The sequence below is a fragment of the Aplidium turbinatum genome, chromosome 13 (assembly GCF_918807975.1).
Source record: "Aplidium turbinatum chromosome 13, kaAplTurb1.1, whole genome shotgun sequence".
NCBI lineage: Eukaryota > Metazoa > Chordata > Ascidiacea > Aplousobranchia > Polyclinidae > Aplidium > Aplidium turbinatum.
Genome location: NC_137484.1, coordinates 12,730,625 through 12,743,095, shown reverse-complemented (window position 1 = coordinate 12,743,095; position 12,471 = coordinate 12,730,625). Strand labels below are relative to the sequence as shown.

Below are 12,471 nucleotides of genomic sequence, written 5' to 3'. Positions count from 1 at the left end.
ATTATTTAAAGGCACTCACGGCCCACAACCCACCAGCTGCCGATACATCAGGATTTGTTCTCTCAATCAGTTTACAAGTTGGCCTATAGTGAACTCCATGCTACTAGCACCTTCAGCATCCTCATTCCTACGTCTACTTTCGCAATCTTCTATAGATGTCGACTTTTTTCTCATGTATGACAAAATAGAATTAGCTTTCTGTTTGCCAACACAAATACCTAAGTGCGAAAACAACAACTAGCACGAAAACAGTTTAAAACAAAACACTAATTTTGTAAACAGTAGCTACGGTAAATTTGATGTGGACGTTTTGCCTACTTACAAACTATTCAAAATTGGTTCGCATTTTGAACTAAAGTCCCAGACGCCTTCGTCTCTCTGCTCAAATTTCGTACACCGGTACAGTTTTACATGTCCGTGTGATGCAGCATTGACCTACGGTAGCCTACATCGGTAGCCTATCTGTCCACCAGACATTTGACCACGAGAGCATCTGAACTTTAAAAGTAGCCTACCATCAAAGACCATATCATGGAGTGTTCTTTTTGTACAGATCGAAAATTCTCTGCTGACTCATTCAAAATTTTACGCGAGGGCAAATCTCAATTTGACACTAAAATTCAGGAAGCAGAGTTAATCAAACGCTACAACCCAAATTTAAACAAACAATTAACTTATTTAGCCTACTGGAGGCGAGTCTATTCTCCTCAACATTTATTTGATGTAAGCCTAGGTATCACGTTCCCTGTGGTGCAATTTTTTTATAGTTATTCATGTATTTGCCTTTTCCTAATGTAATTTTACCTTCAAGAAGTTGAGGTTTATTGCATTTTTATAAATATTTTCAGGTTCCTGATGAGGGCTTAAGTTAAGCTGAAAAAGTTTGACTGTTAAAACTATTTGTAAATATGTCAAATATATTGTTCTAATGTTCAGCCCTGTTGTATTGTTGTGTCTTATTCATATCTTACCTGTAAGCAAAAGATATTAATGGGGAAGATACAAAAACTTCACTTTTGATGGAGGGTTTGGGGGGGGGGGGGCTTGAGCCCTTAGCCCCATGCTGGATGCGCTACAGGCACTAGCAATACTGGCTGAAAGTATTGTCGAGTTCGAGTAAAACAAACGTTCACGTCCGAGATTAGGTTATTGATTTTATAATTTTTAATTACGGTATCGTTTAGTTTTTGGCTTTTAAAGTAGGCCTATGAGTGCAAATTCATGTTCTTTGTTTCAAAGATTTTACAAGTTCAAAATTAGCTGATTTCCTGCAATTTCAACTTTGTGTTTCAAACAATACCTTATAGCCTACCTAATTGTTGTGATCAAATGCCAACGTATACTTAAGTTTATCACCTCCCTTATAATTAAAGTCTAGTGCCCTCGAAAGTAAATGTACTTTGCTGAATATTAATTGCTGAAGTGCGTGTATAACTCACACTACTGCTTCGCAAATGTATTGTCTACTCTAAATATTTAAACAAATAATATTAATTTAAGTTAATAATATAATAGTTTACCAAAAATCCTACATGTGACAATAGTGACATGGCTTCTTACCTAAAAAAAAACAACATTGGACGACATAAAAAAGAGATTTGGTTTCTAGCCCCTTTAAAAAAATACATTCATAAAATTTCCCACAATTCAAAGTTTTACATGATGAAAATTTCTTTTTCTAAGATTTCTCTAAGCGTGAAACATGAAGGCTAAGGGTGAGGTATGTTTTGATCATTTTCACTTATTTTTTCTATATTTTTCTCTGAATTATATTGCGAAAACTTTGTCCACTGGTAAATCGAACTTAACAGCCTTTACCCAGTTTTCGGATTTACAGTACCGTAGCTACAACAAAAATGTTGCTGTTCATCAATTGATACATTTTCATATATGAGCTTTTTTGGGTTAAAAATGAATAGCCAAAGATGTTTTGAATAAATCTTTTCCAAGAGGACAGAAACTAGTAGGCTACGTCTTTGTATATACTTGTAGATAACTATTTCAGCTGATATAAGAAAAATCCATCCATTTGAGCTTGTGATTAATATCTTGGCAATATATTGTAAGATACATTTATTTTTGCTCAAAGATGTTATTTGCAATTATGTCACTGCCAATTTACAATATGATGCAAAATGCACTGGTGTTTTTTTATGCATGTAAAACTCCTGCTTGACTTTACCCATAGACTTGTTAGTTGTTTGGACCTTGTTTTATAACAAACAGACCATTGTCTTATTTACTAGTTTATAAACATCAAGCTTACAACAAACCATCTCATTACTTTTCACAATGTTTATAAAGTAGTTTTATAATATCTGTGTTTTGTCGCTTCTACCTTTTTCTAGACCTCTGTTATGTTTGGCTTCAATCGTTTTTTTGTTGTGATGGTCAGTAATAACAACAAACTGAACTGATATCAAAATATGACATAGCCTGCAAGACGATTAAATACCGTAGTGATACCAGTAGCTTTTAAACAATTTCCTTAAACAATATGATACTGTCTTGCTAAAAATTATTTACAATATGAAGTAGGCTATAGAAGTAGTAGAAAGGCTAATTAGGTTACTATGAACATGTTTATTATGGGCAGTGGCTATTTGACCAGCGCCGGTCTTTGAATCTGAAACACTATTTGACCGGTCATGACGTCACTATATAGGCACTTTTTTCTTTTTCTCTTTCAAAGCAAAAGACGAAAAGAATGGTTATATAAGTTGTAAATTTGACAATTATGTTTAACTGATTCGGTGGCGCGTAGGATATGTCTCGGGCTGGTGTTCAGGAGAGAATGAGTTCGATCCCTCGCGGAAGCGTTTTTTTTTTTTAATTTTAACTAAATTTTGACCCGAAGTGACTCAATCGTTAGGTTGCTGTATTTTTGTGGTCAGTTTTTAATTTCAGTAGCCTACAGCCCAATTTTTTATGTCTTTTGAAATATGAGTAATAAAGTTAGAGTTTTTTTAATATGTTGAAATTTGAGAATTTCTCTGGGAAATTTTCCATTCATCATAAGAGGATGTGACCATGTTTGCCGAACGGAACGACGCATTACATTTTTGCTCTTAACAAGTTAGAAATTGATTAGTTTATTTAACTGAATCAGCAGCGCGTACGATGTTTCTCGGGCTAGTATCCCCAAGGGTATGCCCAGAAGCATATATTTTACCGTACTTCAAAGTTTAAACCAACTTGACATTGATTGACTTGACTCGACAAAGTAAACTTGACATTGATGAAACCATTTTTTTTTAAAGAAGTAGGCCTATATAACTTTTTACAGCCACCAAACTAACTTGTTGAGAGCAAAAATGTAATGCGTCGTTCTGTTCGGCAAACACGGTCACATCTTATGACAATCGGAAATTACCCAGTGAAATTCTCAAATTCCAACAAATTAAAAAAATTCTAACTTTATTGCGGTACTCATATTTGAAAAGCCATTAAAAATTGGACTGTAGGCTACTGAAATTAAAAATTGACCACAAAAATGCAGCAGCCTAACCATTGAGTCACTTCGGATCAAAATTTAGTTAAAAAAAAGAACGCTTCCGGGTAACATCGAACTCATAACCCTCTGGAACACCAGCCCGAGGACTATCGTACGCGCCACGAACCGAGTTGAATATGATTGTCGAATTTAGAAGTTATATAGGGACTTTTTTCTTTTCTCTTTTGCTTTGAATGAGAAAAACAAAAAAGTGCACGTATAATGACATCATGACCGGTCAAATAGCCACTGCCTTACTAGAACTGTATGGTTATCACATACTGGTTGCAGAATTCAAGTTCACTTTATTTAGTTCTGTTAGAGAATAAAAAAGAAACTAGACATATACAGCACCTAGTATTTGGAAATTAAGTTTAAAATTACAGTAATAAAAATGTCAACGTTATATCATTGTTTTATGTGGCTACTTAAGTTTTAGGTCAATCGCAACAATGATGGATGTAAATAATTTCTTACATATGTAGTTCAAAAAGCGACCCACATAATAAAAACTAAAGTGATCTCTCTATAGCTGCTTTTTTGCTTTTAATTCAACATGAGATTCTGTTTTGCAGCTTCGAGAATACAAAGTCGTGGGACGAAAACTCCCCTCTGCGACTGTTGCAAATCCACCTCTGTTTCGTATGAGACTTTTTGCTCCAAACCATATAGCTGCCAAGTCTCGATTTTGGTAAGCGTTTTGTCTGTTGTAAATTTATTTTACAGTTTCTAAAACTAAGATTTATGTCTCTTCAAATTAATAAAGGTTACAAGTAATGTTTCAATGTAGCTAGATCAATTTTACTGAAATAAAGAAACCTTGTAATGCTAAAGGTAACCGATTTGTTTGTTTTTTTAGCCCTTTTTATGTTATTCTCTTAAATTGATATGGTGTAAACTTGACAGTTGATGTATTTTCTGTTGTAGGATTTTTTACAAAATTCAATTTCAATGTAAAAATTTTTGGATGTTTTTGTCTTAAAATTAAATATTTTTTTAAAACTCTAAACTAAACACCAGAATACGCAAAGCACTCTAAGTTAATGAGTCGCTTGTCCATCCCGTTTCAGGTATTTCTTGTCGTATTACAAAAAGATCAAGAAAAACGCTGGAGAAATATTACAATGCGACAAGATTCCTGAGAGATCCCCTGGTGTCGTGAAGAACTTTGGTGTGTGGTTGAGATATGACTCTCGCAGTGGCACGCATAACATGTACAGGTATTTAGTGTGTGCACAACATATATTTTCAAAAATATGTAACCAACATCTGCAAACCCTGGGAAATTTGCTGCCACCCTGATGTCAGCATCATATCAATGGGTGTTGTCAACCTGTTCATACTGCTCAATGCGCATTGCCTTAGCAAGGTGCTGGTTGAATGAGCCTCCTTTTCACTTTTTGTGTGGCCCTCCTTTCAGCTAACAATCACATGTATATATTTTCATTCACATGTTAAACATTGACACGTATAATTTTTATATGCCGTATATTTTCAATCTTGTTTTTGGTTTGTATGTAGTTGCCGTGACGTTCTTATTAATTCTGAGTATATGAATCAGTGTTTATTTGCAGTGCAGCCCCCAGTAAGCATTACATTTTCCAACAGGTCCTTTTGTTAAAAAGTTACCCATCCCTGCCTTAGCTCTTTTGCTGCGAAACTTCGCGCCATTGCTGTACGGAATTAACCTCAAAAGTTTTGATAAATGAGCGAGATATTCATCATTATTGCATTTGCACAGCAGAGTCAGTTTTTTTACCACACAGATGTTACTGTGCTGGTTGAGCAAGTGCTACTAAATATGTTCTCCCAGCCAGAAATCTTGAAAAGTGAAAACATGATTGCTTGGTTTGGAGGTTGTGTTTTCACACTGATTTGTCTTGAGAATTTTTCCTTATGTCAGCGAATAATATGTTTTATGTAACAGCAATCAAACAAAAAATGATTTTTATGCAAATTTTTTTCCGCTTTCCCTATTTTGTTAATATGTTCGTTTGTCTGTTTGGAGAAAAGCAATTTTAAACTATACGTCTGTACCGGAATGGCCCGATTCGGTGAGTCCGATCCCTTAACGGGGGATTTTTTCATTTTTTTTTTAAATTATTGGGTACCGTAGCCTAATTATCATTGCCGTTTTAGGGTTAGAGGTTAGGAACTCACCGAATCAGACTCACCGAATAGTAGCAGACCTCGTCTGTACACTGTACAGTTTATCTTATTGCATCCAAATTTAGATTAATATTTTAACTTTTATATATATCTAAATTCTGTTGTTCACTTGAAAAAGACTCATTGCTGTCCCAGAGTCGGATAATACCGCTTAACAGCAGCACATGACCAATAATGACATTGTACTTTGACTGTTATCAGAGAGTACAGAGACGTGAAGGTTGCAAGCGCAGTCACCGCATGCTACAGAGACATGGGTGCTCGACACAGAGCAAGACCTGGCTCCATTCAGATCATGAGAGTGAAGGAAGTTCCTTCCAACAAATGCAAACGGAAGCACATCAAGCAATTCCATGTGAGTAAAATTATTTCTTGGAATTTTTAGCAGGTAGTTATCAATTGTCATCATACAATTGGTCCTATGATGGAGGAGGCTCCGTTGGACTGCCACGTACAAAGAATGGAAGAGGGCTCCTGGCCTAAGCTGGTTCAGTCGATGGAAGTAGAATGACATAAATCACGTGAACGACTAAAAAAGAGGTGGTGCGATAACGTGCATAGGGACCTCCGAAAGGGAACGTTCTGGCGGTCAACGTTCAACATAGGAGTACGTGGAACCCACCATAAGCCGGGTCGAAATTTGCTGACGTCCAACCTTTGTTAATACGGGAAACAATGGACGTAAAACAGTGCACTAACTATAATTGTTTTATTTTCATTGATATTTATCATAGCGGAAAGGTCCGAAAGGAAATGAGTAATAATAAAGTAGAAATAATATGCAGTTAAAACTGGTGTTAAATTACTTCTAATGCGATGTTTCGCTCGCAGAACGCGAAGATCCGATTCCCGATGCCACGACTGGTTCTGAGCAAATCCCGACAGAACGCTCCGAGGTTCAAGACGAAGGCTCCAAATCTCTTCTTCTAAACCGCGACTTTAGAATAAATAATATTCCCAAACTTGAGTGTTTCATGCAAGAGTGTGAACGAGCAATCGAAGTGGCAGTCTGTCCAGGGACCAGTAGATAGTTAAGGTCACTTTTGGATATGACTTTGGGCTAACTTTTTTATTGCGTAGCTTTTAGATCAGTTGTGTTTGTAATTGAACTTTAATTAAATCGCTATCGGAGAGTAATTTCAAATTTGACCCAGAAAATGCGCTGTACAGTAAACGGTTTCTAATTTCATGCTTCCAAAGATTTTAGTTTCTCCCATGTCGTAACTAATAATAGACCCTAACCCTACTTTTTTTGAAAAACTTTTGTGCACTGCAAAAATTTAAAGAAAAAAAAAGTGGCTTCGATGGGCGTCGAACCGTTGTTCTCACAAATATAGGCACAAGGTGAAACCACTGAACTAAACACGCTAACAAAAAGATGTAAGTTATGCATTCACACGGTATTAATTCAAACTTTAAGCGAAATAACAGAAAGTTTGTGGAAAAAAAATCGCAGCCTTGTCACCGAGGATGATAGAGTTAAATTGGCGGTTTTTGAAATGTCACAAAACCATCCGTTGCATGAAAAGCTTTCCGGTGAGTAGAACCATCGTTTCTTGAGCTAACCGGACGCTTAAATCATAGATAACTTGCAACACAAGTAATCTCTGCTTAAACTGACTGCCTTTGTTGGGGAGATGACGTTTTGGATCGCCAATACCGTGGCTTAATGATTGCCCACACGTGGTGGTGCTTTTGAGCAAGAATTTGCTAGATCATGCTAAACAATTTTTACAACTGAATTTTGTAGTGGTCAGTACTCAAGCTAGCAATCGGTTTGAGCTGGTTTCATTCCCTTAGGGAACGTTCAAATATTACGTAACGCTTTTTTCCGAATTTTTGACCCCCCTCCCCCATATAACGCCAACGTAACGCTTTTTTCAATCTCCCCCCCTCCCCCATGTAACGCTTTTTCACTACGAATTCAGTACAAAAAACTACCATTCCGTACTCGAAAGCGTTACGTAACGTTTTGCTTGAACCCCCGATGTGACGCTAACGTAACGCTTTGCATGAACCCCCCCTCGAAGACGTTACGTAATATTTGAACGTTCCCTTTTGGAGGATGTTCATCACGGCCCTCAAACTTTTTCGATAGCCTACTGGGCCAAATGCTTAATTTCATTATCTTCGGCGGGCCGCATATTTTGAGTACCGGTATTGAAAATACACTCAGTAGCCTATTTAAAAGTAAAACTGTTTACATGCGCCTGTTTAATTACGTAGGCCTACATATAGCTAACTAAATTTGATTTCTTGCACAAAATTATTGAAATAGGCATTCTGAAGAAAACACGTGAGCCGCATTGTAGGCCTAACTCGCGGTTTTCCTGAAAAACTTCGATGCGACTTTGCCAAACTGGCAAATGTTTTTAACAAGTAACGACCAAACAAAAATTATACTATTGGCTGCTGTAAAACGTATGATTGATTGGATAATCTTTACGGCCAAAATGAAAACTGCACCGTTATGGTTAGCGAATCGCAATTGCTTACTGTTCTAGTAAATAAACTACTAAGCCTTGAGCAGAATGACAGATAAATCGCTCCTTTCTACATTCCAAAAAGGTTGTTTGCAGAGCACTGGCCTTTATAACTGCGTGACTGCTTTACCCTGCATTCTTTTGTCGTTCTGTTTACTCTTGACATGGCAGCATCCTAATGGAATAGGTAGTTGATAGGTGAAATTTCTGTCCCAGAATTTCCGTGTTTGACCAGCACATCAGTTTTCGTTTAACATTTTTTTATTAAGAACATGAAATTGCATTTGAAGAAATGTAAGCAACAGCGCAAAATAAGACTGGCGTTTTGATCAAGCAAACCACAAATAAGTAAAAACTGTTTCTCAAATGCGATTAGTTCTTCAAAAAGACTTTTAATTCACATCTTCATTTCTAGTTTTTCTGTTACCCATGGCAGCTAGATCGAAGGAAAACAACACAAAAAGTAAGTTGGCTAGGTCAGCCTACTGTTTGAATATCATATGACTCAATTTTGTTAAATATCTTTCCTTTATGTAACGTACGGTAGGCTACTTGTTGCAAGTCACAACTTATAGCCTACGCTAGGCTGTGGCAATAATTGTGCAATATGATGATTCGGATCGCCTTGTTCAAGGACATCATAGGATATTCAAACAGTCCACAACAAATTTCGGCTAAGAAAGTCACGGGCCGTCTCCATCAGTATGCAAAGAGTTCCACAATCAGAGAACGGCCAGCTTAATTTCACCCTCCTTGATACTGGGGAGTTGTCGAATGGGAGGAAGGTGCACAAACTACAGCTTCCTTGCTTCCTCCAGGCACGGAACTGTGGATTGCTGTTTTTTGAGGATCTGCACAAAATAAAAAGCCTGTTAGCCGTAACATAAACGAACTGCAACCGGCGGGCCAAATTCGGCTCGTTTAGTCTCCTATTCTGGAAGTGGCGGATCCAGAGGGGGATTGGAGCCCCCTACAACACAGAAAGGCAACTTTATTCATGGTGTATTTGCAAGGACGGATTAATGGAAGACCTACACATCATAGTGTTTTGTTGAAATCCCCCCAACCTTCTTAAGGCTATTTGTTGGATCCGCTCTTGTATTCTGGCCCACCTGATGGTAGTGTAAAATAGTGTTTCTGATTTTAATCAATTCCTATTGTTCAATGTCACAAATCGTTGCAACAACACCACATGAGCTGCAATTGAAACTGATCAAACTTCAACGTGACAGCGTTTTGAAAAAAATTCAACTCTCAGAAGATTTACGAGTAGCCTAACAATGACTTTTACAAGTTTTACGCGCCACTGAGTGATACCAGCTTTTTAAAGATTTGTGAGATGGCACAGGGAATGCGTGTGTTGTTTGGGTTCACATCACTTTGTGAACAAATTAATCTCATGAGTCATGAGTATTAACTAATCTAATCCAACTATAGTTGTCACTTCTTTGATAAATGCGCAAATCTGTTCTCGTAAGCCAATCGTAGCAACCAAACTAACGCCCAATCTACATCCTTTGATGAAAATTAAACCTCAGCTACTGTGTTAGACTGTAGTTACAGTAAATCCAATTTTTAGATCTACTGTATTTTTTTGTAGCAAAAAGACTAATAACAACTTTGCGGTAAAGATGAACAGAGTGCAAGTTTTTAGTTCAGTAGCTTATTATAAGTTTATTTTTAGTAATGGACGCTTCGTCTATCGTAACAAAAAAATAATAACCATCCCGCTGAAGGTTGTAAACTTTGCAAACAATGGTTGCTGAATAATCAAGCAAATATGCACCTGCCCTGCGTTTCCCTTGGATAATTGTTACCGTAATGTGACACGTAAGTTGCTTATCTAGCAAATTTCGCCATTACTGTTATTTGCACAACCTTTGGTCGCTATGTGAATTAACGATTTGTCAGTAATCGTAATATTGTAAATTTAAAAAGAATTCCAGTCAGCTCTTAACGGAATAGGTTATATTGAAAGACAAAAAACGGAAACAGACTAAAAACAATATATTAAAAACATAAAAGAAATGGTGACAGCCAAGCAGGTGCACCCATCTTATTCACGTGTGGATTTCTAATCGCATGTAAAAATTGAATGATAATTAGGGCCATTTTTATTTTGACCTAAAGAAATTGTTTTTTGACTTTATTTTTATCAAATTTTGACTTTATTTTGACCTAACGAAATTGCTTAGTTGTAGAGGGCACAGTTCTTCCTTGAATTGATACCAGTTACCCAAACATAATATTTCGTCCATTTCAGACCCAAACGTAATATTTTGTCAAAAAGTCAAGATGTTTTATGGATTATAAAAAGTACGTCGTGTTTTTTGGCGATAGGAAAATCTCCACAAATCTGCCTAACTTTTCCTGAGACGATTTAGCTTGCTTAGGCATTTTTGTATTACAGAATGTCAGTAGGCTATTCCTAAAATCCAAACTGTTGATCTTCGAAAAGACTACGTTTGTGAAGAGGGAGTGTTTTATAAAAAAATTGTCTAAATACGTATCAATGAATAAACAATGGACAATTTGCGATAAAAGTTATTGCTGATCCGTGGGCATTGTGACATATTTCCTGCTTTCATGGATCAATATGGTTTAATTATGTTGCAGTTCCTGATTTACAATGCTTCCACGAGGATTTTGACAAAAATTACTCTCAAGAAATACTAAAAGTTTGTCAAAAGCCATAATTTGACGAATTTTGACTTTATTGAAAATTTTGACTTTATTGTCGATTTTGACCTATAAACTTCTTGGAAACAGTCCCCTAGGTGCTGAAAACAACTTTATTCTTTGATTCGTGGATAGACGAGTTCCTTAAAAAATTTTGACTTTATTGACTTTTGCGGGCCCTAATGATAATTAATTTAATGTTTTTGTGCGAACTTGGCTTAATTTATGGTGGACCGTGAGTCAATGAAAAAATCGCACGGAGACCATCACACAAACTGTTTGAAAAAGTTTGACAACCACTGCATTAGAATCATAGCAATCCGCTCATATGACGTGACATGCAAAAGACAGCTGGGTTACGTCATTCATTCAGATAATAATCTGATTGACTCATTCTTTTTATGACAAGGCACGAAAAAAGATCGATAAAATTTTCCTTTTGAAGTGACTGTTGTAAAATTGTCATGCAGAGACACTAGGCTGCTGAGTTGAAGTAAGACAACTTAGTTTTTACATCTCACCATTATTGTTGTCCGTTTTGTCTTCGATGCAAAACACACTTTTCCAGAAAGCCTCACAGGCTGAAATATGCAAAAAGCAATTGATTAAAGATACTCAGAAAGTAAACCAGTTAAAAACCAGCACATAACCTACCCCTTCCATCCATAAAAAGATGGCAGCTTATTAAATCGTTGTAACAAATTGAAGAAGTAAGATTTATTTCTTGACAAAACGTTGTTTCCGTTTTCTTATGAAATGCAAGCTTTTATAGCTTTGGTTCGTTTGTATGAGTTCATGTGCGCCCCGATAGCTCAGTGGTTACGCGCCTGGCTCAAGATCACGCGGCGCTGGTTCGACTCTCGGGGTGTGCGCTTGAGCAACGCACGTTGACTGCTTTCTATTCAGCGGCACCTAGTGAATGGAATAATTCCCCGACAACAACATTTCAACAACCGGAAAACTTCACTCTGCCAATCTCGGTAACCGGCCCTGCGTCAAAAGCCTCTACAAGTATGCGAAACTACCAGGAATAATGACCTATCAAGCCTTTGTCAGTCCGAGGATAAAGATTTAAAACAAAACCAAACCAAATATATGTGGTTATTAAATCAATTACCTGATATTATTAGTCAGCACATTTAAATAGTTGAAATGGTGTCTTCAGTTGGAAAAAATAAATCACGTAGTGTCTCCAAGTTTAAATATAGGCTACATAAAAGCTGTATTGATATATATTGTATAAACCTGCAAAAAATGAATTCAAAATGGTTGCTGAAATCATAATAAATATTCGTTTTTCTGAAGGAATCGAAACTGCTTTGTGTTGCCAAGAATTTTACGCTCACCATGCCTTGGAGTTATAGAACGTCTCAGTATTAAACAGGCTAAACTTGAACTTTTGAAACTGCTTAGCCTACTTTACTGTGACAATGCATGACAGTATTTTTTTAACCAGGCTATGTAGTAAAGCCGTTCGAAACAACGACATAGCTAATATTTCGAAACGTTTTTAAAAAAAATTTTTTGCCCTGGTAGTTTAGAAATGGGTCTACATACAATTTCGTTGTCTCGCTACGAAAATAGATGGTGGGAAACGCACAAGAATTACGTGATTGTTTTTATAAAGACTTTCGTTTTATTTCGAAT

At 36.6% G+C, this 12,471-nt stretch overlaps 1 protein-coding gene and 1 long non-coding RNA gene across 2 annotated transcripts; one reads left to right on the top strand and one right to left on the bottom strand.

Moving 5' to 3' along the window:
• The first annotated feature begins 1,641 nt into the window (after positions 1-1,641).
• LOC145781958 (large ribosomal subunit protein eL20-like) lies at positions 1,642-6,627 on the top strand. The gene is made up of 5 exons (XM_082593669.1): positions 1,642-1,720; positions 4,069-4,184; positions 4,564-4,713; positions 5,864-6,017; positions 6,494-6,627. The coding sequence occupies exons 1-5, from the start codon at positions 1,703-1,705 to the stop codon at positions 6,590-6,592; spliced, it is 537 nt and encodes a 178-aa protein (XP_082449795.1). The 5' UTR covers positions 1,642-1,702; the 3' UTR covers positions 6,593-6,627.
• A 1,767-nt stretch (positions 6,628-8,394) lies between these two features.
• On the bottom strand, positions 8,395-12,071 carry LOC145782480 (uncharacterized). Its single transcript, XR_014290839.1, has 3 exons — positions 11,942-12,071; positions 11,346-11,405; positions 8,395-8,996 (listed from the first exon to the last, which is right to left on the bottom strand). It is a non-coding gene; the product is annotated as an uncharacterized LOC145782480 (long non-coding RNA).
• Positions 12,072-12,471: the final 400 nt, after the last annotated feature.